We start from the raw sequence: 27,529 nt of genomic DNA, 5'->3' as shown, positions 1-27,529 counted from the left end.
GATGCTAATCGAGCGTCCGCAAATATGCATCGTCTGTTTCTCTCTGCATCGCTGACAGAAACTCGTCGAGTCGGAGCTGACGAAACAGCTCGCAAGTTCTTTCTCGAAACATCCCCGTCACCTGGCATTTCGAGAATGCAAGTAAAAATCGCAACGAGCAGGTTTCACATGATCTTCCTCAAAGCGAAATGGTGACGAAAAACGGGGGCACGCGAAAACAGATTTTAGGGTCAGGCCCTCCCCAACCGCTCGGCACACGAAAGCAGGCTTCGTTCCGCACCACTTGTAGTTAGTAGACCGCACCGCTAAAGAACAAATGAGAACGATTAGGTTAACGTAATCGACTGGCCGTCATCTCTTCCAGCCTGAGAGCTATTCACGACGCAATTTCTGCGCTCTACGAGCGTAGGCGGACCCGCACAGAGTCGAGAAAAGCGCACAACGGTTGCCAAAGCGGCGGCGAAGACGCGTCGTGGCTGCCGAAACGCCGTGAGGATAAAAAATAGAAAAAAGGGAATTGGGCGCGATGAAGCGAAGGCAAGCTGAAGAAAGGACTCCATAGACCACACGAAAGAGGGAACATTCAACTGACGTAGTTCGGAGAGAAGGGTGCTTTCACCGAAACGTCCAAAAACGAGACGGAAATGACAGAGAAAGAGGCTTACGCTGTGTTTCGTCTAGCTTGGGCAGCTCTTCGGCCGCAGCGGCAGCGCTGTTCGTATCGCGTCTTCGGCCCATAACTCGGCTGTGATGGAAAAAAAAACTACCGAGACGATACTGCCGACCGTCCCTTCTGATCGCGCTGAAGTACAAGAAACGCCAAGCGCACACGCCGAAAGCAAGGTGGAGAGGGGAAAGAGAGAGAGAGGAGGAAGCCGAGATGGGGGGCGAAGAGGGTGTTGGGCGAAGAAGAAGCGTGACGAGAGAGGGGCGGAGGAGAGGGAAGAAGAATTGAGACACGCAAAGAAGGTGGACCGGCCGAGAACAAACGAGTAGAAAACGAGTGTGACCACCACCGGCAGATGCAGCCAGCCAAGCGGCGATTTCCGGCGCGGCTCTCGCATTGCACGGGCGACGAAAACGAAAAGGGGCCGACGACCTATGCACTGCTGCAACCCCCCCTCCTGACACACCACTCCTGCCTCCGTCTTGCATACGGGAGGAGAAACAACTTAAATACCTTAGGCCTAATTTAGTTTGCAGTGGTAACAGTGTGTATTACAGACTGATCATACCTCTCCACGTGTGATACCGGTGTCAAAAGTCACTTCTGATCGCGATAGGGCCCTATTTCTGGATCGTGATCGGAGCAAGCTGCAGAAGGGGGCTTATCACTGCTGAGAAATATGATCCCGATCGGGCTTCATCGGGATCAGCAGAGCACCGTGCGACACCGGTATTACACTGGGGAAGAGAAACAGCTAGTATATAAGTAACACCTTAGGCCTAATTTAGTTTGCACTGGTAACAGTTCGGACTGACCTGACCTGACTAACCGATCATCCTCCATAGATCAATGGTGAGAAAGGACTGATTCATCTCCGCCAGGAGTCTGCGCAGTTCGGTATTTTAGGCACGGAGGCCATCGATGTTTACCGCGGAGAGGGGGACGAAAGAAGGGTTATTTGTTGATACTACGCCGCCTCCACCCGCGAAAACTGATACACAACGCGAGTGGGGCAGAGTTGTAAGAGATACACGAACGTCGTCGAAGCGTAAAATAAAGCAAATTCTACGCATTTTCTCGAGCAAGAAAAGAAAATGCGACTTTCGACATTTGGAAAGTCGTGTAGCTTTCTGACGTTCGTTTGACGGTTCAAAGCGTCGAAGGATGGTTTCTTTAAAAAATAATAAATAACCAGCTCGCGCGCATGGTTCGCTGCGTTGGGTGGTTTCGCTTCGCTTGGTAGCGAAACACTGTGCTCTAACCGCATCACTGATGAAACTCCCGCTTCCGGTGGTGATAATTAGAGCGGACCACTCTTACTAAGTTACTATCTTTCGCTGCAGTTCGGTCCAGCGATTTATACCAGCGGCGATGTTTATACATAAACATACTACACAGCACCTTTAACCACCCCCTCATTTTTTTCTCTCAGAAGGCCGCAGACAGAGAGAGCGTCTCCGGTACACCACCCCTAAACTAGGATCCTGAATAAACAACGCTTTACCCGCACAAGCAGCATGAGTAACTGCCTAAAGTTCTGGAGGAAGACTTGTCGGTGATTGCTGATCGTCACAGTGACCGACCTTCCATTAATAAAAGTTGTTAGCAGCGCCTGCGTTGTACGACTCAGTGTATTTGCATTAGCGTTCATCCAACGTCAATTTTGAGGGAGCTGGTGGAGCGACTTTGGAGGAGGAAAACCCCCGCATCCCCGCAAGATGTGATCTTGGGTAGCTTGAGCATTTGGACTACAATTTTGACAGTTTGGTTCGAATTCTCCGTTCGTGATAATTGCCAGTCTATGAGGACTGGCGAAAGAGTGCGTTTGTATGTGGCGTAGGATCAGAACTTCTGACCAGGAGAAACAGTTGGCCATCGTTTCCTGGGCCGAAAGAGTCGCTTCCCGCGTGGAGACACCCTGAAACGCCAGACCGGTGACTTAGTCAAATAAAAGTTGGTACCACCATCACCACCTTGCATTAGTGCTCGCGTTACACTATGACGATCAATAAAGTGCCCAAGTGCAAATCTTTTACTCGGCAAGTACTTTTTTGCAAGCTAGTACCACGTCCAGTCAGCGGGAGCGTGCGGACAGACTTCCCGTTTCGCTATTTCTTTTTCTTTTTTCCTTTCAAATCGCCCCCCTGGAAACAGCACTACAACGAGCGGCGATCAGCAGAGGTCAAACGGCCGCTGTTGCGACAATGTCAACGATACAACTAAAGGGGCGTTCCACGGTCTAAGTATACGAGCCGCTGTTCTCGAATGCGTCGACTGAGGATCAAGCAGGAAAATGCACGCAATGCCGTAGCTCGTTTACGTTTATAACTATGAACGGAAAGTTCACGATGGAGCCTGGAGTGGACAGGCACGTCCGACAAGCCGAGAAGCAATGCGACGCCGCACTACTGGAAAAAAAGAGAACACGTAACTCATACATGCGGAGCTAGGACAACGGTTTCTTCTTCAAGCGAGCACTCGTCCACTTTTACGGAATTACAATGGCACTGCAGGCTTTCCGCAGTCATCAAAAGAAGAAAAAAAAAGTCCAAAATGACGACGGTTCTTCCTCTCTCCTTATTTTGTCAGGGTCACTTTCGCACGCTTTTTCCTCCGCTCATTTTCACGAGAAGCAAAGGCCGTTTTTCCTCAAGCTCGAACAAAGCGAGGAACACGAAGGTGCGCGATTTACTTAAACGTCTTTAAAAGCCACAGGGGGAAAAAAAAGACGAGACGAGCGTAGCTGGGCTCCAACGCTCGAAAAGCCTCGGCCATGCAACTACTCAACAATCAAGCAAAAATTATGATAAAAAGAGCCGACGCAACCCGACGCAATCGCCGATTTGCTAGCCCTCTTTTTTTGTTGCAATGCGGCGGGATACAGGCATGTCTAACAACGGGACCGCATTACGAAAGAGCACAGACCGTGTACAACTATACCTCGGCAACTAGGAGAGCACTTCAGCGGAGGACGAATGCGCGTCTATTCGGAGCATAATCAATCGGGATAAAACGCTGCCGGCGTCTACGTGCGCAAGCCTAGACAAAGGATTATTAACGGCCACACTACATCGTCCATAAAATAAGGCACCCTCCTCCTTTTGTAATGGCTTCCTCGTTCCAAAGAAAAAAAAAAAAACCGTTCGGGCCCGCGGCGCACCTCTCCCATGCACCGAGCGACGCAAGTGACGAGAGGCGTGCATGGAAAAAGATGGCAGTGCGCGTGCAAGCGCGAAAGCATTCTTCGTTCCTGGAGCCGCGTTAACTTCTCCCTTCAGCCATGGGGGAGGAATAGATATGATTGTGTGCTCACCTTGGGGCACGGTGAAAATGCGCTTGAAAACGCAGGAGCACTGTTGTGGGGCCGCCTTTGCGTCCCCGGCGTTGCTGCTATCGGCTTCCATTTGTAGGGCTCTCCTCTCAACTTCACCGGTCCGAAAACAAACCGAGCCACCGGCTAGTTCGTTGGGCCGTATTCTCGGTGCCCGAAGATGTGAAAAACTCGCTTCACCGATGGATGCGCGAGCACACACACACCACAACACACGCTTCACTCACTACTACCGAGCAAAACAGGGCCGACTCCGTAAAAAACCTCGTCTCCGAGCGAGAGGTGGTGCAGTACGACGGAGAACCCGCGCGCAGCAAGCAGATGAGCAAGGAATCAAATAAAACGCACCCCTCCCCAAACGCCGATTCGCGCTCGACTGCGCATGCGCGCTATCGGAAAAGCCCGCGCGCGCCACCGTCGCGACGACCTCGTCGTCCACTTTCCGCCTGGAAACTGCCGTGCCACGGTGGCCGCATTTTCCCCGACACTTTTTTTCTTTTTATCTACCTCTTTTCCTGCTTTATTTAGCGACAACTGTACGCACTTTATCCATACAGCGACCTTGTATTATTACGCACGAAGCTTACCCGCTCCACATGCGCGAGGTGTGCGAAAACCGAGTGAAAGTACGCAGCAAAGGGCGGCGGCCAGCAGCAGACGACAAAATATTCGGACAGATAGCAGACGACAGAAAAAAAGAAAAGGGAGGCGCTACGGCCAGCTTTCATGTAGCTGAACGGCTGAACTCTGCTTCGCTCGCAGGCATCGATTGAGCCGGCCAGCAAGCAAGCAACAACTGTATATTGCCGTAACCCCTCCTTCCCCTAGGCCGACTAAAGCTTTACCGCCAACGAGCCGCCTTTTATGTGTGTTTATTTTTATGTACCCCCCCTTTTACTGCTACATAACACGACGCTGCGCCGGCAGGCTGTCGCGTCGGGAAAGGTTACGACGGTGGACTAGTCGCGTAGTACTACGTGTTCGCCGGCGGCAGCACTACTTTAAAAACATAAATGAAGGAAAAAAAAAAAACCGCTTCATTCGGTAACATACACTACTTCAAAACCTGTTGTCGTTTGGAGCCAATCAGTTTTGTGCAAGCCGCAGGGCTATGACTGCGCTACACAAATGCATTCAAGCATCCGGAAGATTACGCTGCTAGTGCTACCAACCGAAAGAAATTTTTTGTTTTCTTTTTTCAATCACCCGTTTCTTTCTGAATGAGCACCCACTGTGCTATACTTTTTGATGTTGCATAGCGTTTAGTATTGCTTTATATAACTTTTTTCTCCCACTCACTGCCCTTTGTAATCGACAGCGTGACCAATCCCACGCGTGGGTATGAGCCAGTTTCCCTAGGAGACAAAACAAAATGCCTCGTTGCTGTGTTGTTCCCAACTAGGGCTGCAGAAATAGCGTACTTTCCTCCCTTCAACCTCCTCTCTGTGTTGTTGGGCGATAAACAAACAAAAAAAAAAAAGCAAAGCGACGGCAGCCCAACGCACGGCAGGTCGTGAGTCGTGACCGAGATGGATGCACGCAAACCGGCATCCTCCTATCTGAGACCACGCCAACTTCACGCTTCACGAACGAGACTGTCGTCGGTTCATGCCAGAGGTTTCGCATGATGCGGATTTGTTTTTCCTTTTCGTACCGAACTGCATATACGCTACGCGATGCGAAGTCGAAAGAGAGAAAAGACCGTCACGCGCATCTCCATTACGGCGCAATGGAAGCTAGACTCGCTACGTTTGCGAGTTGCACGTTTAATTTTACGCGTGTAGCGTTTTCCCTCGCTGGCGGTCTTAAAAAAGAGAAAACGCTCCGAGCTACCGCGTTTTTCTTCCTGTCCAAACCATTTTTAATGGCGTCAAAGGCTGCACTCGCTACGAAGCTCTTTGCGTAACAACGGCGCGGAAAGGAGTTGGTGCAGGGTTCGAATCCCGCACAAACTGAGAATCCTCGTGCTACAAACGCGTGTCCAAGCCATTTTTATAGCGTCAAAGACAACACTCACTACGAACCTCCTTTACGTATAACAGCTCCTGGCGTAACAACGGCCCGCAAAGGGGTTGGTACTGAGTTCGAATCCAGCACAAACTGCGAAGCTTCGTGCTACAGACACATGGCACACAATTTCGCTACATAGTGAGAGCTAGTGCCCCCTTCAATGGGTCAATCGCAATCGAAAGTGCTCGTGCGACATATCCAATCTCGATCGGAGGTACAAGCTGACATCTGCATTTCAAGCATTTTTCTTTCTTCGAGTGCACGCACAAGTCTGTTCAACTTCATCATCTTTGTTGAACCAATATAAAATGCCTTTTGTACTTTAAGTCCCTATCGAAATGCGCGGCAGGGAATCGAACCGGCGCCCTGGTGCTTATAGCAGCACACCTGTAGCCTCTGAGCCACCACAGCGATCACTGTCGATAGCGGTCAAAAGGTTCAATCCAGATCGAAAGTGTACTCTTGTAATAACGGTAATAAGTCACGAGGCTTTCCGTGCCAAACCGGGAGTCGTACCCACAGCCTCGCGCTCAGCAATGCAGCACAGCATTGACACATCGCGCACAGGCGGCTTCACGTTAGTTGTGCCAGATTCGTTTGGTTAAATCCATTACTGAATTAATTAGGTTACAGCACAACACCATGCACACGCATTCATACTGTATGCTTACCGCATGGATGCAGACACGCTGGACTCCAGCCGGATCCTGCAAAGTGTTATTACAGCGATGTTAGGAGGTCAAAGACACCGCGTGCACGTTATTCAGGACGAGGGAATATCAGCAAAAGACACGCATGACCACGTGATTAGGTTATTACAGGCAACACCACCACCACGTCAGTCAGTTCGTAAAAATCGAGCTTCCAAGGTTCGCGCAAATTTAAAAGTTATGGGGCGCAAACAATCATACATACAGCTACGTTTCATTCTTTAACCCTCCCCTCCCTTTGTAGGTCGAATTAGAAGGAATACAAGCTTTGCAATGGAAACGTGAGGGAAAGAGAAATCCGGAGCCGCGGGGAAACAAGTCGGGGAGAAGCTTCCATGACCAAACCAGTCACCCCCTGAGGAAGGGGCCGAATCGGTCCCGAAACGTCGGGCTCTCTTAAAACTTGGCTGGAGCCATAGTAACCTCCTAAAAAAAAAAAAATGAAGTCGAAGCGTTGACGTGCTTTTCACAACGGCCTGAATTTGGCTCCCGCTTTCCCGGGGTAAAACGTGCACAGTTCTTGGAATGTCCGCCATTATCGTCAAAAAACATGCAAGGCCATAACCCTGCAGATGACTGGACACGTCCGACTGATTAAAGGTGCGGGGTAGACTTGGAGCCCCCATAGATAATTAGCCCCCCCCCCCCCCCCTCTGCCCGTGCTCACTCCTATGGGTACATGCATGGCTGCCCCTGTACAACTACGTGGCATTCGGCTGTCCGTGCCCCCCTAAAAATCACGAAGAGGTCTAACCTTTCTCGCGCACTGAAGACCACCCCGTCTGAGCTAGTCTGAGCGGCATTCCGGAGGGGACACCCTAATAATGGACATAGGTCGGTGCCCCCTTTTTTCGCCGTAAGTCCCAACGTGGCTACCACCCTAGTATGGTGGCTAGCTTGCAGAGGCAGTAGACGCGATAAGGAATAACTCCAATACTTGTTTACTACTTTACTACGATGAAATGAACTTTACTATGAAGGCCACCCAATTGACAGAAAGAACAAAAGAAAGGGAATTCTTTCGTGCGGCTCGTTTCGTTCGTTAGACACAACCAGATGAATCGAACAGACAATGGACCATTTGCAAAAATCTGCAAGGCGGCTTTCCTGCAAGGTCGTTTTCCAACCAAAAATTCTCAATCCCTGACTGCTTTTCTCGCTCATTCTGTTTTTGCTTCTCTAGCCCCCCCCCCCCCCCTTTTTTTTTTCTTACGAACGACGGGTTCCTTGTCCACCTAGCGAAGGCTGAGGGTTCGTACGAGGCGGCCCCACAGTAATTGTTGGGGAAAGAGGTCGTTTTGTCGTACTCGCGTGCCTTCACTGGAATTAGGAGCGGTAAAAGTACAATGAGCGAGAAAACCGGTCTGCGACGGAGAGCTTTTGGTTGGAAAACAACCTTACAGTAAAGCCGCCTTGCAGATTTTTGCAAATGGTCCATTAAGCACAGACGACGCTAATCGTTGTATTTTAATTGTGTAGTGTACTAATTGTGACGTAGATTTGAAATGAGTACGAAAGATCACCCTTTCCATCGGTGGGATCCGACCGAACCCACAACCTTTGAATTGAACAGAAAGGCACACACACACAACACGTTTACGTTACAGAGACTAATTCCTAAATCTGTGTGCCCACGGGACGAAGCTAATTGCAGGAAAAAGAAAGTAGTAAACCTATTTATGCACACGCTGTGTCTTAGCTGGTTATTCACCTTCAATCATGTATATGACTAGGCCGGCTAGATGCACTGTCGGCGAAACATACTTGCATAAACCCCTCCCAACTCGCTCAAGCTTCTATTCTAACGGCATATAATTCGATTTCACGTTTATTTTGCCAGACGAAGTAAAGGTTTTTCTGCCAGAGGTACTACCCGGGAAAAGGTCGCGTAAAAACTGCTCGACTAGACCTCAATATCTAGCGATCTAGCTGTAGACATTTTTTTTTTTTTTTCCCTCATTCGTCTGGTGGGGGAGGGCGGCGAACTTGAACTCGTTCGGCCTCTGCGTCTGACCTCGACAAGGAAACGCGGAATTCAAGGCGCCGACGACCGAGTCGTGTTACGCTACTTACGCAACCTCGCAGAGTACGGAAGGAACAAAAAAAGAAAAAGATGGAGACCGGTGGGAAAAGATCGCGACTGTGTAGCAAACTCGACGTAGCGACGCATGGAAGAATCCCACGCGTACATTTAACGCGAGCTCGCATTTTGTTTTTGCATTTCTTTGGACCACGGATGCGAAAAGAGCCAGCACCAATGGTCAGTTCGAATGCGTCGCAACCGAGATTCGAACCCGCGACCTCCCGGGACTCCTCGCCTTCGACGAAACGCGTTGTCGGCGAGACCGCTCGGCCACCGCGTCGTTGGAAAAACGCCCGTTTTGTTTGCTATTTTGATACGCAGCCTATCGCGACTCTGGATCGATGTTAGAATACATCTACATAAGCGGTTTCATGCGCAAATCCGGTAATACATGCGTACATGCACGCCCATGAGACTGTTAGTGGTGTCATTAAAACATGCATTGCTCCGTCTCTGTTATGACAACACGGAAACAAAAGGTGGGACAAACACAAACAACGCTAGAACTGCAGAATAGTTACGCATCATTGCAACAGCAGCACGAAATAACCGGTTCTCCGTATCAAGTTCCGCATCCCATAAAGCAAAGCGTGCAGTGACGCACTTTCCACGAGCACCATTTGACATGTGAATCCATGCAACTGCTATGCCGGGACGTAAAAAAAGAAGATAAAAAGGGCGGTTGTTTTGATCGTACTCAGAGCGCGTCAAAACTCTCATCGAAGTGCGTTGCGAAATCGGGGCGGCACATCGACGGCGGCGACATGAAGGAGCGACGGTATATACAGCGTAATGAGCGTGCGTACAATGACTCACTCACCTGGCGAAAAAATGCAACACGACGGCCTGTCCTTCGAAAAACTCGTGGTCGAAGTCGCTTCTCTCTGCATTTCGGCTGCTTTAGGCTTAGTAGTCGACGCTGATGTGACGGGCGTAGGCTTAACGTCCGCTACGGGCAACAACTCCTCCGGCGCTGTCTGTTTGGGTGGAGGCGGGTTTTTCGGCTCTGGACGGGGTTCTAAATCGGGCTCGGCCGCCGCTGGCGCGACCTTCTCGGGCGCTGGCGGCGCGCTAGGCTTCAAGAGCGGAGCTCCGCCAGCCGCCGGCGATGCGTCATGTAATAAATCGCCGATGTCGTAGGCCGACGGCGTGGTGCTGCTGTCCGCAGCGGCCGGAGCGGAGCTCGCCGCGGCGGCGTTCGGCTGGAAATCTGAAAGGAGATCCAGCTGATCGTGGTTATCCTTGGCTGAAGGGATCGCATCGCCGCCGTGGGAGGCTGAAGAAGCGGCGCTCCTCGCCGCATCTGTCACAGCGCTGCCGGTGGCGAACTGGGCGAGGTCTTCGCTCAGTGCATTCACGGATTCGGAGACTAGAGGCTTCTTCTGCGCGTTGGGCGAATCGTCGCCTGTGTCTTTCGCATAAGAGCTCCAAATATCCATTGCGGCGATTGAAGAGCTGCTGGGCAGGGCACTATGAGGAGAAGCCGTTGAAGTCCGCACCGGTAGAAAGGGCCCGTCAGAGTGCTGTCGTCTGCTAGCGTAGTCAACCAGCGGCGGCGCGCAGTGGAGTGTGACTCATTCGCGGAGACGAGGCGCACGCCGGCGGCGCGCCCGAAGCGCCAGTTGTCAAAACGCACAATGGGCCCCTCAAAACAATGAGGCAGGTCGCGTTGTAACGTTCTGGCCGCCCACATATTTTTTTTTTCAATTTTTTTTCGCCAGACAAAAACAACAAATTGCCGTCGCAGAATTTATCTCCGGGATTGAATTGTTTACCGTAGTTCGTGCTGACCTAACTAAACAAAAACGCGCTTTCGAAGTTAGCGCCACAAAACAAAACAAGGAAAAAAAAATGCGGCGTAGGCGAGCTTTCCGGCCAGCTGCGTCTCGTCCACTTAAAACGGGAAACACTGCGGTGGCACAACGCAAAACCGTCGTGCGACGGAAGCGCGATGCAAATGCGCGAGAACCGCCCAAAGGAAAAATATGTGTACTCACGGAATGCACGCTCTGTGCATTTCACTGTTGACGCGCTGCTATCGTGTTTTACACGCATTGTAGCAGCCAGAATTGATTGGCTTTCCATTTAAATAATTGTTTTCGCCAGACAGGGTGAAAGCAGACCAATATTTCCTATTCAAGTAAGGCAGAAGAGGAGCTTGAAGAGATGAGAAATCCTTGGAACACGGCTGCGGTGTCGTTGGAGCCGACGTTTCGACAAGTGGTCATGTCTAATTCTTCAAGACAGCACCCTGAAAACAAGGCCAGGGGTGATACTTGTCGAAATCCTGGCTTCCAGTGACACTTCGACCGTGTTACAAGGATTCTTTCATTTCCTGTATGTGTTCTGCCAAGTCACCACGACGTTCGGCTGTATGTACGTACTTACAATCGCGTTTGTTTACGAGATATTTGAGAAAGGTTGTGTGTTCTTGATGATGATAAAATGCGAACTTAAGGGCAAAAGTATTAGGAAGCGCTCTCAGATTGGTCCAAATGAAAACGTGAAGGAATATGACAAAACGGCGTAATTTATTATCCAGGGATTTCTTTCTGGCATCTCCTTAACCCCCATTGTAGGGTAGCAAACCTGTCGTTTTTTGTGGTGAACTTGCCTGTCTCAACATTCGAACATTCGGGCAAAACATCATGGAGTCGGCCAGTAGGTCGTGGTCTTGGGGCAACGTTTTGGCCATCTTGTCATACCCGATTGGCCAAAAACGCCGAGAGAGCCCTGCCGATTGGCTCAAATTGCCGCCACTGAACAAGTATCACTTCGTGGACCAGTGAGCGACTACACTCGTGTACAACAACGAACATGACACGAGAGGTGTGCATGGCACAATTAACGAAGTTTATAATGAAATGATCTGTAAATGCTGCACTAATAAATGCAGTCTTGTGTTGATCTGAAATCAAATTCCGCTTTAAATGGCAGCGTACTCAGTAAACTTCATTGATGTGAGCCAATTAACTAAAGCAGACAAGGTAATTCCAATGAGCACCTCTGTCAGTGTGGCAAAAAAAAAAAAAAAACATCTTACCAGAACACCCACAGATACAAGATGTCAACACAAGGTTCACCAAGCCAGAAGAGTTACCATTGGCTTATGAGGGTTGAGGAGACGCAGGCGACCACCATAAAGTATAACATGCATTGGTAAGTGTTGTTCTCACCGAAAGAACTGAAACAACATTTTCTGCTGTACTTTTTTTTTCTTTTTTTCTCTCTTTGCATCACAGATGAGTTTATTAGCAGCAATGTCCACAAGGGCATGAGAACCACAGACAAAATATATCAGAACAGTCGTGCCAGCACCAGATTCAGGAGCCTAACACCTATGGTTGAGGGCCGCTGTGTGCCACCAGCACGTTGCAGTTTTTTTTTTCTTTGTTTTTAAAGACCATGCTTTCAAAACAGACACAGTTGAATGTACAGAGTTTACAAATGCTTCTACTTCACACCAATCTTGTTGTCAATATCTTTATTTTATATACATATATTGTGTGAGTAACCTTATGTATATATTTATAACATCCTTTTGCACTTTTCCCCCATCCTAAAGTCTTCACTGTGATGATGACCAGCACACACAGGTGTGGCCAACACGTTTTGTGTGTGTGTGTTCGTGTGTAAGTGGAGTGTGCCTAGACAAATCGCTTACTCTGCCGCTACATCGCTTTGTCTGAAAACTACTGAGAGGCCATTGCTCTGCTTCCAATGGCTCCTCGGGAGGCAGGATGATGTCGCGTGCAGGAGTCGTCACGCGAACCGCCGTGACAAAAAATTGCATCTCCTGTGCCCGCACAGACCGCCGCAAGAGTTGGGAAAAAAGTCTCCCTCTTTCCGAACCGTCCAAACGAGGGCACGTCTTCCGGTTCCACCTCTCCTAAACGGAGGGGGGCGGTGTCTAAATGTGAACACTTACGCGTGAAGCAGGCATGTGGGCATCAAAGCCCGGCCACCAAACCCTGCACGGCACAAACACGGATCGGCGGTGAAAACTCGCTCAGTTTCGTCACAGAAGGAGACAACAACGACCACACACACCATGCCAGTTACAGTGCCAGGGCGAGCTGCGGGCATCTCTTGTCGACTAGCATGCGTCCCATTCGAAAGCTCTGCACGACACTGAGATCCCGTTATGGAACGACGACTAAGTAAAAATGAAACAGAAGGCTGGAGATGACGCGCTAGCCACGCCTGGCAATTAAACGAGCGCACGCGAGAGTTCTCTCGGCATCCCGGTGTCGTCGGGGTTGGGGAGAACAAACTGGCTCCACTGCATCACGGGTTTGAACAAGGTGTAAGGAGGTGCTGCCACATTTACTTCTACACTGCTGCTGCTTTTTACGCTCTGGGGAAATCTAGGTAACCAACGAGTTGATTGTGCAGATCTAAAGGTGCATTTGCTTCTAAGCTGCTGCATCTTGTTTTTTTTTTTTTCTATACAAACACGCACACCCCACACATTGCGAGAGAGAACGAAGAACAGCGTGCCTATATGGTGCTATGTCACCTGTCTGACGGGAAAAAGAAGGGGCGCTTCAAAACGACCCCCTCCTGTTGCATCCAGAGCCGACGGCATTCGGTGCTCTCTGGGACAGCCACGCTGCACCACTACCTCCTTTTTAAAAACAAAAGAAAAAAGCCATGGTGGCATGGGAGTAAAATTCGGGACTTTTATCTCGGGCTGAGACCGTGGGACCTGCCAAGAGCTGAGGCCGTGTGGCTGGGATAACGCGAAGCTGGAGACAGCCCGTGAAGATGGCTGGCTGCCTGTGATTCGTTGCCACACCCAGTTTTTGTGCATACGGTGGTGGGGAGGGAATACAGCGCCTAGTAACGAAGATACGCTTTTGACAAGCTTCAGACATGCCATCTCCACCAGCGCTCAAATTAGATCTTTGGCTGGAGGGTAAAACAGGGGGTGTGTCGCAGAGGGACTAGGTCACTGCTTGGTACCTTCCCCTACGACAAATGCATGCACACGCTTCTGCGTTGAAGACTGACGACTACCCTGCACTGACTGAAAGCAACACTGCTGCTCACAAAGTCGTTCGCTTGAAATGGTTTTGAGAGAGAATAGTAAAACTAAGCATGGAAAAAGAGTTCCATAAGCAACACTGCATAAAACAAAAATGGCCACGTGGAATAAAGTAAGTACCATGGCGAAGCGAAAGAAATCCGCACGAGTGGGTATAAACTAAAGACGTGCCCAATTGTAGCAACCATCCTGTACACTTTTTACAAGGTGCTAACTCTCGGAATGCACCCATGCTATGCTACAGAGAAGTGTTCTTTAGGTAAAGCTGTTTGCCATTCACTAGAAGCAAAAAAACACACACAATATACACTACATAAACCACTGCATCACTGTAGCTGAAGACTTGTCACTGGTGTTCAACTAACAAACAAAAAGATTAGGCATCAATGTTGTTCTGAGGACACTGGGTACAGCCGAGTTTATGTGCAAGAAGTTTGTTTCGTATCTTCGTTTGACTTCCTCACCGATGCATCACTATCCTCAACTTCTCATAGAGCAACACGAGTTGTACACATAGACAACCACAATTAGAGTGCACCACGGTGCAGGTGACTAGAGCCGTCGCCAGATGCAATGTGGCGTTCCTACAGCATTCGCAGCAAGGACCTTCAGTCACACCCGCTGTAGAACTCCACTTTGAACTACAGGAGTCACAGAAAGCCGAACTGCGGGGATACGGTTGCTTGATGTCTGAGTTTTAAGCAACAAAGTGAATCTTCTTTGGTGCATCCTCATTTTTGGTTGCCAAGAAAAGTGCTCAAGTTTCAAATCCAGACGTAAATGACCATCCGTTGGAAACTTTGTTTTATTAAGTATTACGTATTAGGACTAGTGACACACAGAGCGCTACAGTCAAACCTTATAAAGAAGTTGCATCTGACAAAAGTATATTCGATATAAACATACATTCGCAATAAAATGAATAGTTTTAATTTACTTCGTTAAAAACGATAATTCATTGTATCTATATTCGCTATACCAAGGCTTGAGTGTATATCTAAAAATTCTGGTATTTGATGATGCTTACATCTTTTTTTTAAATTAATTTTTTTCTGTTGTCATGCTACCTTCGGGAGAGTTGCACTTTTTGCAGGCACTGTGGAATCGTAGCCGTCTTTCTTGCCTACAAGTTCCGCAACATTCGGCAAGTGCCTGTTGTATGCGTTTTGATAATTCGCATGCTTGCATTAAAAAACAGAGGCATGTCGCAAGTTTCAGATTGTTCTGACTGAAGAGCTACAAGTCGAGGTGCCTCAAAGCTCAATGGTTCGAGTGGGGGCTACGTCTCTCAAGAGAGCAACAGGCTCCCAACAATCTTCGCATCCTAGTACGTTCATGACGCATCAGGATGCTTCTGTCACTGCACTGCTCCTAGTGAAGCATTGTTTATTGAAACTAAAAAATGAGAATTATGGGCCAGTAAGTCCTTTGTTCGCAGAATTCGGACTCATTGGTGAGTGGATTACAACGGCTCTGCCGACAAAGTTCTGCTCCAGAGCGACGGAGCATGTTACATTATGGAACTACTCGCGTTTTTATGTCTACTATAGCCACTTGGATGAAATTTATTGCATTTTTGTTGCAATTGTATGCTTGGTGTGCATAGTTCAGAATCTCAAATCAAGTGGTGCCTTGAAAAATGAACTCAATTCATTCCATAGGTGGGTATGCGCTGCAGGTCATGTTTTGCCATTGAACATTTTGCCATTACGAGAGAGTCTGGTTTGCTCTGCAAAATGTCCATTCGTCGAAGCACCACTGTATCCTAAGATTACAGTGAATATATCCTTATTTCCCATTAGACTATTCGATTCAAGAGCAGAATCAAACTAGGCATAATTTGACCAATTTTTCAGAAGTTTCAACTGTCTCCATACCCCTGTTGTGGCTCCATGGATCCACAAGACACCGAGAATGCTGTAGGAACGTCACTTCAGCGATCTAAACACTTATGCTGACGGCACAAAAATCTTTTTTTGAAGTCTGCCCCTTGCTCACTGGAGCTCAAATCCTAGAACAGCCGCTTCATTCTGGAGAACAAGTTGCGGTATTGAATTCTTAGCATAAGTTTCTTAGCAGTGTTGGTTACTTGGCAAGAATGTTGCCAAGTTTGCCTTTCTGCAGATTAGCCGAGTTCTTTACTAAGCTCTTTGGTAATGTAAATAGCTAGCAAATTGCCCTGGTAAAATTTCTCACGGAATTTGCCGAGTTCCCCACCCCCATTTGATCCTGGGGGTGATTTACACACCTCTGTCACTTATTCTAAAGCTACATAAAAGATATTATTGGTGTATTTGAGTGTGCAAAAGCTGCACCTCTGGGCAAGCCAGGCGACCTGATGCTGTTTTAGAAAATTGCCGGTTGTCTTCTCTATCCACATTCAAGTTAAAGCTAAGTATAATTATTAAAACATCTCAAATAAAAAATTAATTGTGCAAGTAATCATTACGCCTTAGCTACTTCTCAAAGAAAGAAGGGAGGGGATTTTGGGTTGTAGCTCAGTGACTTCACCTATGAAGTTGCCAACGCTATTTCTCGATCTGTCCAATGGAAAAAGAAAAAAACGTCCACTGTCTATGGCACAGCTTCGGTCAGACAAGCTTTACATACCCTTTTCATGAACAGTATTGCATGAAATAAAATGTTTAAGTGACATCAACTGTCCAAATTGCTGGCTGAATTCACTCTCTTGGGCATCATAGTTGTGTGCAATATTGATAAAATCTGCCGTCATACAAAGTGAACTGCAGAATGCATGCCCTTCATGAGCTCGGAGTCCCAATGAACAATAGGCGACTTTGAAATAATGTTTTGAACGTTGTGACAATAGATGCAGAGGTAACTTTACAGTCCGCATGGATTGAAACGCTACATGGAAACTTCTGGTAGGTACGTGCAACTTCAGGAAATAACTGCATCATGTCGCTACGAATCTCACTACTAAAGGTTACGTTGGCTTGAATGTAAGTGTTTGAGTCGAAATTACGTCAATATGAAACGAACTGAAGACGGTGAAAACGAAAGTGCGTGCATTACTTAGCCCTAAATTGTCGCATCTCAATCAGTGATCAGTGTACGCGTACTGCACAGTGGCATCTCCGTTTCTGACGAAGATTGTACAAAAAAATGTATTACGGAGAACATCAAAAATATGCAGAAACATTTTACCCCGAACCTGTGGGGTTCAGGTAAGTGATGACGAATGCCGCAGAGCATCTCTGTAGAATGGACACCTTTGAAAATAAATTCAGATAGAATTGGTTAAAAGCAAGTGTCCAGATGCAACCAGACCCGGAAGCAAGCCTCGGCTAATTACGCTCTACAAAATTAGAGCAAGCATTGTACATATGAACTTGCTGGTATGATAATAGGGAAGAAAAAAATACTGGGCGAGCATTTTGCATTACATCTGCAGGTAAGCTCATGCACACTGAAACATCAAGGAGGAACACAAAGGGACCATGATTTATAGCATAAAAACACCTTCACACGCACAGTATTCGCCGAACAATAACTCTTATCGCCACAGAGTTGCATTGCAAAACATCTCTTCGCACTTCAATCTCGTGACAAAAGGAACATTACAAAGCAAACATTGCGCAGTGCAACACTGCACTTGGATGGAGACAAAACAGGCATTTCTTACAAAAGCATGTGTGCTCTGCAAGTGCCGAGCATGAAGCACACGCCTCAACGTTGTCACCGTTCTGTCGCATGCTCGACACCGCAACCGCAATCAATTTTAGCTGCATTTGTAACAACTACAAAAAAGAAAAGTCAATCCGTAAGCCAGCGTGAGTCACAAGAAGCGTCGGCCCACAATTCCCGTTTTCCCCAAAGTTGACAAAAGTAGCAAGCCTTGTACAACATTTACATTCACGATCCACACCATGGCAAAACACATTGCTCAGTTTACATATGTTCTCAGTCTGCCCAAATTGCACACATGCAAAGAAAATAAAAATAAAGATAATGCACACAAAGAAAACAAGGCAGACAAAAGCAGGCATAGAGAAAAGTCACAGCGATGCCTTGTCCAAAAAACAACTCGCATTTACATTATGTACATGTGCACGCATCGTGCACCAAACAGTTGTTGGCACTGTCTGATGCACTCTGTGATGTGTGCACGTGAGTATTTCGCTATGTGAAACGGCAGTCTTCTTTTATACCAAAAAAAAAAAAGACAAAAACTTGCAACAAAAAGAAGAAGCTCAACCATCGTAATTTACAATTTCCTCGATACTGGAACAAACAATGACAAACGGTGTACCGATACACGTATACACGATGACTACTGCGCAAAGAGTTGGAATCGAGGAGCTACCGTGGTGACATAGCACGAACACCTAGAGTCGCAGGGAAACCACTGTCAAAAAGACTCAAACAAACGATCATGACTTCAACGCAAATACGAAGCAGTTAACCAACACCAAAGCAGCACTGTACTAAAAACCGATCCAGATGAATCAGTGAACTAATATTTGCACAAGTGGCTGCAGCTATGCAAGCGATTAAGACCACTGGTTTTATAGTGGTACACACATGAGGCCAATTGATGGTGCATTGTACGCCTTGCAAGCTGAACTGTACGTCAAATGAATGCAACTAAACATTACAGCCAAGCAGAAACATTCACCTTGCGTTAATTCATCCTTCAGATAAGACAGGAAAAGCTTGAAACAATTTTCACGGCTAAGTAAAAGGCGTGCAGAATCGATAGGTGATAGGCAGGAGACAGACCCGTATTCCTCATTGCAGTCTTATAAAGTTTGATAATTGACACACTAGGAATCAAATCAAGATGGCGGTTTAAACAGCTAGACAGTAACCAACAACCTCCACAGCTCATGAACTAAAGAAAGGGTCGACAAAATAGGAACCGCAAGTACAAATGCTTGCAGCAGTTTACAGAAAAATTGAAATCGTGACAAAAGCTAAGTTTTTGCACGTCCCAAGCATACAGCCATGACCTAAGGAACACTCTCTGCGCTCGTGCCCACAAGCTACGCAGTGAACGTCCAGATTTGAGACCACATATCTAGGCCGCAACACGACTGACTCTCAGAGATGGATACTGCACCCTAGCCAATCTTGTAAGTGGGCCAAGTGCAATGCGATAGCTGCTCGGTAGCCGTAACCATTCAACGCAGGCATTGTGACGCACACGTCGAGAACACATGCGCCTCACAAGTTTCTCTTTTTACGACAAAAGGCATAACGAGCACGTATTTACTTCGACCCTGCAATATTACCTCGCAAACGACGCGCCGTTTCTCCAGAAGTGATCGTCAACCTCTTTGACAAAATACGGAGGTGGCTAGAAGCGCATCTGCATTCCGAGCGTCAATTGCAAAGGAAACTTTGGTTACTTTTCAAAAAAGTCTCACGGTACTTTCATCTATCTGTCTGCAGACATGCAAGTTGATCCGCTCACGGAAATACAGTACACGGACATATGCCACACAGACGGTTGTAGCAAACCTGGATCGGCCATCTGCTTTTCAGATACGGGGTGTGAAGGTTGGTCTGCCACGTATTCTAGGGCATGGGAGGAAATAAGAAATAATTCAGTACCAGAAATGCGCAATGCACTGAGTCTGCACAGTAATTAGTCAAACTAATAATTAAACGAAGCACTATTCCTCCGCGCTCTATGGCATAGCACGAACATGCCAGAGGGGCAAGACGAAATCTTTGGACAGTGCAAAACGCACGAGCTGTTCCACTACACGGCAACAACACACTTGCCGGTACAAAGAGGCTGAAATGTAAAGCCGCAGGGCATGTATGGCTGAACAGGTGACAACAAATAATAAATACTGATGCGTAAGTCAATGATCTACGTGGGATAAGGAGAAAACGGAAACAAAAACTGAACGGAATAAAACACGAAAGAGATTAGAATGTAACGTGAAACACAACATCGTGAGAGGCCCTCAAGTCACGAAAGAATCAAAGTTAAACGACTGACACACAAGCACTGCACTGATGGGTTTGCAATCACAACTACGCCGAGGCCATCGGCCGAGACCACCCTTGTGCGGGCTTTGCGTTACGATGCTGCAAATACTAACTGCAGGCCTCGAACCGTCATCTAAATGCACTGACGCCGCTGTGGTGCTACCTACTTCTAGCTAGGATCGAGCTGAAGGTCACCTCGGTCTTTGGGAGGTTCTCGTGCGCAGCACCCACCGCTGGACCGGCAGACTGGTGGGACAGGCAGACCGGTGGGACCGGTGGGCCACTCGTTACAAAGGCACAAGCACCTTTTCGTTCTTTGGTGTGGCACGCAAGCAGGATGCAAAGCAGTACAGCTCACTGCTCGCTCATTGTTGAAACCGGGCTATACGTAACAGTTATTTCACAAGCCAATAGCCCCAGTCTAAGCTGACTAGTAATGTTGCCCGACAAGCCTATCGCTTAATTACTCGTGCATGATAGCTAGCCAATCATTCCAGACGCACAGACTTCTAAGCAAACTAGAGGATGGGACACTTCTAAACAGGGGGGATGGCAATTTCCATTTTACTTTGTGTTGGTGGGTTGCCTACTGGCATCCGCAGCACTGCATCATCACACAATGTGTGCGTCTTAGGGGCAGGGAATCAACGGTGTTCCTTACATACCTAGGATGTCTCGCTTTTGCCTTTAAACTTACAGCCATTTATACCCACAACACAGGTATTCGCTGGCCTATGATTACCTTACTCGCTACTCTAAGACCAACTGCAAAGATTCGAGACTTCTCGGTAAAACTAGCAAAGCACAATTCTCAAAGTGTAGCGTAAGCCAACAAGCGGACGACACGTATTTGACGAGTGCTCATCAGCACAACCAAACTGAGGCCAAATGGCAAAGGTGCAGCTTCCACGAGAAGCCTAAGGAAATATAAATTAACGAAAAGCTCAGTCGCTCGGTGCAACCCCAAAAGTGCGCCGAGAAATGGCAAAGGTGGCTGGTCTCTGTTCCCTCACAGCCAATTCCACATTGACAGACACACTCTTGCCAAGACAGCCTGGGTCGTGTTGGCAATTAGCTGTGATATTTTATGGCTCCGGGAAATAGTGGATGTTGGCCTTGACTGATGTGCAAGATTAGCCTGGCAACAGTGCCCAGAATGTGTTGAATGATTGATGGATGAAATTAAACAAAACAAATGGACGAAACAAACAAGAACTTCTGACCTTTGCTTACAGAAAAAAACGTGCACAGCTAGTGAGATTGCCCCTCCTTTCTAAGGTCCGTGGAAGTTGTAGAGAATAAATAAATAAATACTACGCGTCATGAACACAGCAAAGAAACAAGTAATAAAAGGTTCGATGGAGTGACTTGGAAGTAAAACGGTGGGGACAGAATGTCGACACTGTAGTGCTGTGAGGAACGAATAGACGGTGAGAATAAAAACCTAAAAAATGCACGCGGTAAGATGTCTAATTAACGAACAGTAAATACGACGTCTCTCTCAGGAACATGGCCGCCTACAAGAAATGCTTTTGCCTGAAACACAATAGCTGTAGGTGACGCTGAGTCGATGACAGAACTATTCGCTCAAAATAGAAAATGATGTTGTGGAGGATGGAGAAGATGAAACTTTCAGATGGCAAGCAAAGCAATGAAGAATCCTTGCAATGAAAACTAAAAAGACAAAAAGAAATTTGTAAAAGAGGACAGCCCTTGGGGCTAGGCCAGTTGCAGCAGCCCAGGGCACATGGCACTAAACAAGATCGGCTCTGTACTAGACTAGAAATGGGTGCCTGGGCGCCTGCTTTCCCACCTGTCGCTCGCTTCCGACTACGGCACGGACAACTTGCCCAGCGATCCCCTCGCTCACGCAACATTCTGAGCTTGGAAGGGTGGCAGGGAGAGTAGTTCGAAAAGCGCCACCGTGGTTTCAAACGAAAGAACGATAATACGCCACCGCGAGACACGGCGAGATTTCGGCAGTGCGTCGACAGGTCTCTCGACTACCGACTCGTCTTCGTGGAAATGCCAACGGGGGCAGGGTCTGCGAATTGCCTGTCACAACCCCGCCTGGAGGCCACTACCATCGAAGCGAGGCCCGTTGAGACGTCATGGTTGCTGCGCGGAAAAGGAACGCCGCGCGAAGCTGGAGTCCGCGCGCTATGGCAGCGAAGGTGCCTCTACAGCATTGCACTTCCAAAGGGCGCAGCCCGGAGCGTGGCATACGGGGAAACCGTCCCGTTGACAATTAGAAGTAACAGGGGTACAGAAATCAGGAAAAGAGTGTCGGGGAAAAAAGGTCGAATGGGCCAGCCAGGCACTGCAGCCGCCAGAGGGAAGGCGGGAAAAGGAACGGAGTGATGGTGGATGGTGTGTGCGCGCGGAGCGTGACTAGAAGGGGCGGCCCGTCGTGTGCGGAGGAGGCACTATGTCGCGGGCCCGCCCTCGCCCGCAAACCTGGCCGGATTGAAGTCCTCGTTGACGAAGGAGAAGCCCTTGAACTCCTCTTGGTTGATGTTGCGCAACACTTCGGGGTTGACCGGTGTCAGCACTGGCTCTTCCTTGGTGAAGTCTTGGTCGAAGTTGTTCACGTCACGCTTGGTTTTCTGCGCGGACAAGGATGGAGGAGCGAGAGCGAAGGCAGGTTGGCAACTTGGGCACTGAATAGCAAAGGTATGCAACGCAAAAACAGAGGGCCTATACCGTATTATGAAATACGGAATACTATTCCGTTTTCTCCATGTCATCACATTTCGCACCATCAGAGCTGTCCATGTGTGGTGCCCTGACGTATTTCGAAATGGCCAATCAAGAAGAACCAATATGGAATAGTATTCCGTATTGTGTGGTATGGTATAGGCTCACAATACTCACAGCTGAAATGCAACAATTTAGGGCTAAGTAATGCACATACTTTCGTTTCCACTGTCTTCAGTTCGTGTCATACTGACGTAATTTCAACTTGAACACTTACATCAGAGCCAACATTATCTTTAGCTTATATTTACAGAAAGCTAAGATACTAGTTGGTAACTGCTCATCATAAAAGAAGGTAAGGCATGCAAACACAGACACTGGAAAAGAGAACAAAAAAACACAACTTCCGACTATAGGGCACGGTCCATGTGGCACTGTCCATGTTTGCACAGCCTATGTTTCCACATCTTGCATTCTTTTATAATTTATCTTTAGCAGCGAGACTTGTAAGAACATGACGTGGTTATCTCGAGCAATTGCGCATATCAGTCGTTGATGTTGTATTTCAATCCGGCAGCACTGTACGTGCAGGAAAAAGCATGGACGCGTTCACATGCAAGAGACACACACCTCCAGGGTGTTTCCTTTAGACGATATGGATTTTTAAAAAATATTCTATGACAGTCACACTCCAGTTGTTTTCGCCCACGTACCCTGTGTCGAGGCGGGAATACTTTGCTGCAACTAAAATCACATTGACGTGACTGATTAACAAAAGCTTGTTAATTAACTTTTTATAATATATTAGAAAGTTGTAGTGCATGCCGATTTATGGCATACCTGTTTTTTAGAAATCACTAAAGTTGCACGTAGTTCGAGATATTCATTCTCAAATTTTAAAGGCGAAATCAAAAATGATTGCACCCGGCACGTAGACAATGTGTCCCTCTGTCACGTAAGACTGAAAGTACACGTGACAAGGAAGTGACGAAATTTGAATCGAGGCGTGCCGAAACAGAGTATCATCAGAAAAATCGGCAAGCATTCTGAAATACACATGTAGACAGCTTATTCTATGGGTGCAATGTGTGGCGTTTATCTGTTTCTTTCTTAATCTATAAACAGGAGCGAAAAACTATTTCGCCTGCCTGCAAGAAGAAGCGCCACAGTGGCTGCGCCCCCGAGTTTTATGCGTCACAGAGAAAGAAAAGGTTACTATTGCGGTTTTCTTGCACACAGCCCGAAAGAAACATAAGCACCAAACAATACACACAAAGGCAAGGCAATCCGCTGGCGCAAGTGAGTTGACTTGTCGCTTTTCACGAAAAGATATGGTCACGACGCACCTTCATTCAAATTTCCTTGTCAGAACTACCCGTGACTTCTTTGTCATAGTTAGTTCCAGTCTGATGTAACAGAGAGGCCACGTTTTCTGCGCACTGGGCACAATCAGTTTCGACTTCGCCCTTAAAATTTGATGATGAATATCTCCAATTACGTGCAACTTTCATGATTTATAAAAGCTAGTTATGCCATTAATTGGCATGCACTACAACTTTCTAATATAAACAACTGCCCTCAAGTTACTAATTAAAAAGTTAATTGACAAGTTTTTGTTAATTATTCTCGCCGATTTCATTCTAGTAACGGCAAAGTATTTCCGTCTCGACATAGAGTATGTGTGTGAAAACGACTGGAGCGTGACTGTCATAGAATATTTATGAAAAATCTGTATTGTGTAAAAAAAACACCCTGTACATTTACATACGCTGCACACGCTTGCAAAAGCAATTGTTGGAGCTAGTTATTTCCTTAACGATTCTTTAATTTTTCCATATTACTGTAACTTAGCAACGCCTCTCCCAATGAATATACAGTAAACCCTCGTTAACTCGAACTCGCATATCTCTAAATCTCGGTTAAGTCGAAACTTTTTTTCGCCGTGCATTAACCTCCTATAGGTGCTATGTATTTGCCCCCTCTTATCTCGAAACGTTTTCCGGAGGGAACAGCGGATATCTCGAAATCTTGACCAGGAGGGCAGAAGGCAAAGTCCACTCCCAACAGGAAACGAGGGCTCCGTGGGAACGCTTAGCTCTTACTATACGTGCCGAACGCGGTCGAGAAGGGCGAATTTGAAATTCCCACGGATGCAACCGTTTCCTATCAGCCTTGTCAATGGACAGCAACTGTGGGAGTGATTACGTGTGCGCACCCACGCGCGACTTATGCGCGGTGGGCGGCGTGTGCAGCGTGCCTCTTCGTTGTTCTTGCCGACCATCTATCACTTCTTTCCCTTTTCCCCTTCCCCCCACCCTTATAGGGCGCTTAGCCGTGTCGCTTATAGGCAGACAGAAATTAGCGCCCTCTTCCTTTCCTCAAGAACCACTTCATCATCCTCATTATGCAACCTAGCCCTTGCATGTGGGAGCTGGTATTCTTTGTTTTCCCTGCTGAGTAGTGAGTGGTCTGTGCAAGTTCAGTGCAAGTTCAGTTTTGCTGAGTAGTGAGTGGTCTGTGCAACGGACGCTTCCGAATATCGACCAAGATGTCCCGCCCAAAGGAGTGCAAATCTCTGACGTTGGAGAGAAAAGTTGCGTTAATCAAGGAAGTCGAAAAAGCAGGTCGAAGCAAGTCGTGCATCGCCAAAGAATTCGGCATCCCTTTGTCAACCCTCTCCACAGTGCTTAAGAACAAACAAATGGTTTTGGAAGGCTTTGAGCAAAGCTTCTCAAGCAAGCAGAAGCGCATTCGAGCGTCCAAATTCCCGGACAACGACTGCTAACTGCTTCGCATATGCAGGGTTTTCTCGCGCCCCGGAATCGATCGAAGACATTGGCGCAGCATTCAGCGGCTGTGATGAGCTGTGCAATGAAGTGCGCAAGGCAACTGGCTGTGTGAGCGATACTGAAGACGGCGAGATCGCCTATGAGGAGTATGCGCTCTACGAGGCGGACCTCCTCGTTACCAGAATGCTGTCGGACGCCAATATCGTTGAGATGGTCGTGAACAATGCAGATGACTATGCAGACGAGGAAGAGCCTCGAGAAGTGCCTACGATGACAGAAACACGTAACGTGCTGCCCCTGGTCCGCAACAAGGTCGAATGCAGCGGTGGCGACCAACGGCTCATGCGATGTGTTGAGCAACTGGAGAACGCCCTTCTCGAACGCAAACACGAAACAGGCGAGCATCACGCTGTTTTTTGGTCCTCGGTAATAAATATTTTTCCCTCCGAATTCTTGTGCCTGTACTACGGTAGCTGTCTCGTGCAGTGGAGCTTTTCCTGGCAGCACTGGCTTTTCTTTTACAGTGACCTGGGCAAACATTTTCGGCATTTTGCTTAACTTGAAATACCGCTTATCTCGAAATTTTCGCCGGATTTGACGGCTTCGAGTTAACGAGGGATTACTGTATACACATTTTAAGCAGTGCTCAAAGCGAACTTCATTTCCTCAGTTGCCAGTGCAAGTTAACTAGAGCACAAGAATGTATAGGGTTAGTATTAACTGACAACTTTGACTTTTTTTTTCAAATGCTCACACTATTTTGCACACATAATTGAAGCATGTAAGAATCTGTGGTATGGTATCCCTTGCACATTGGTTTGCCTAGTTGATAATGTACACTTTAAGGCAAAACAAAATAATAAATAATCTGACTGAAGTAGCAGAGAATGGCCTTCACGCCTCAGTGCTTAAGTTGGTACTTACTCATACGTTGGTGAGAAAAAGTCCCAACAAAGGTTCACACTTTGGGACTGCTTTCTACATCTTTTATCTCTCAATGAGCTCGTCTGTTTAAACAAAAAATGCAATGAACTAAACCGAATTGAACACTGCCAATGATGGCTCACTAGGCTGATACGTTTTTATGTGCTGGTAACTATTTCGTAACAAGAAACCGTTATTGAAGAATAACAACTTATTGAACAAGCAACCATTGTGTTGGCATCACGGTAGCGTGTTGCTGCCTACAAATATAAAGTGTGACGCTTAATGCGAGATTGGTGTGTTGCCTTGACACAAGAACAGACAAGCCTGTGCTAAGTCTATTCTACAAACTCTGTGTGCTAAGTGATGGCACTTTTCAGTATGTAGTGTGAAGGTGCCTGCCACACCTTGTTTAAAAAACTAAAGCCCATCACAAAGGCTTGACTTTTCACTCCGATACATAGTAGGCAATATGTAATCGATTGTAGGAACAGAATGCAATCAGGCCTTGAGGAATTAACATAGATTGCACCAGTCCATTCTCTTATTGCAACCTACACTCGGGGACAACTTTCTGTGGGCAATGGATTGAAAGCTAAGGAGGAACGGAGCTAACTGCTCTGTGTTAATGCGCCAAAGTAATTCCCGACAAACTGGTTTCGGTTTTAGCTTCGGTATGACAGATATGCATTTGCTACAGTTCATTTTTTCGCATGTGCTCCGTGGTTGAGTGCGTTGAACCACGATCACTGAGCATGCAGGCATATTGGCGACTCTTTCCCTACGCTTTATTCGCTTCTAACCAGGGTACCACTCGGAACCTCCACATTGAGCCGTGCAACAGCACGCACGCTTACGCCAGTAAGCTGGCTAACCGAACAAAATGCGGAAACGACGGAGAGTCCTGGTTGCTTCGAGTCTCACTTGGGCGTGCATGTTGCAGACCACTTGCTTCGTTTATTTTGACAGCTTTTAGTTCTCAAGCTTCTTGAAAATCCTATGCGGCGATGGAAGTACTGAGGTACCATAGGACAAAGGTGCCGTTGAAGAGAAGGCCATGTTTGTTTGTTTTTTTTCCTAAAGGGAACCTACACGACACCAGTGGAGAATGCCGCAACCAAATAACCCGAAAATCTGAAAAAGTAATGCTGTTTCACATTACATGGCTAATAATTTAGTGGCATGATCAATTTGAGGCTAAAAAATAAGAACTGTACATTTTTTAAATGCTTAGGTTACACGCAGCAAACTATTTTTTTCTGGGACTACTTCCGACTGCACAGCGAAACAATCGAAATGGTGTGGCC

General features: G+C 47.4%; 2 protein-coding genes across 8 annotated transcripts in view; both read right to left on the bottom strand.

Moving 5' to 3' along the window:
- LOC119375653 (reticulon-1-A) overlaps positions 1 to 10,362 on the bottom strand; it is a 30,781-nt gene extending 20,419 nt beyond the window's left edge. The window contains exons 1-2 of one of the 4 annotated variants that reach the window (XM_037645883.2): positions 9,622 to 10,361; positions 6,680 to 6,715 (exon numbers count right to left, since the gene is read on the bottom strand). In XM_037645883.2, the coding sequence (XP_037501811.1) occupies positions 6,680 to 6,715; positions 9,622 to 10,240 (655 nt within the window). In that variant the 5' untranslated portion in view covers positions 10,241 to 10,361. Of the gene's footprint in view, positions 1 to 665; positions 820 to 3,980; positions 4,340 to 6,679; positions 6,716 to 9,621 lie in introns of those variants that run through there. The other 3 variants (XM_037645884.2, XM_037645886.2, XM_037645885.2) reach the window with 3 other exon arrangements.
- Positions 10,363 to 12,241: 1,879 nt separating this feature from the next.
- The window catches only part of LOC119373452 (calcium-independent protein kinase C), a 60,003-nt gene continuing 44,715 nt past the window's right edge, over positions 12,242 to 27,529 (bottom strand). For all 4 annotated transcript variants that reach the window (XM_037643475.2, XM_037643476.2, XM_037643478.2 and 1 more), the window contains one exon: positions 12,242 to 22,418. In XM_037643475.2, coding sequence (XP_037499403.1) covers positions 22,239 to 22,418 — 180 coding nt within the window. In that variant the 3' untranslated portion in view covers positions 12,242 to 22,238. The remainder of the gene's footprint in view (positions 22,419 to 27,529) is intronic.

Source organism: Rhipicephalus sanguineus, chromosome 11 (assembly GCF_013339695.2).
Source record: "Rhipicephalus sanguineus isolate Rsan-2018 chromosome 11, BIME_Rsan_1.4, whole genome shotgun sequence".
Classification (NCBI taxonomy): domain Eukaryota; kingdom Metazoa; phylum Arthropoda; class Arachnida; order Ixodida; family Ixodidae; genus Rhipicephalus; species Rhipicephalus sanguineus.
Note: the sequence above shows the minus strand (reverse complement) of the source record. Positions and strands in the feature narration are given on the sequence as shown.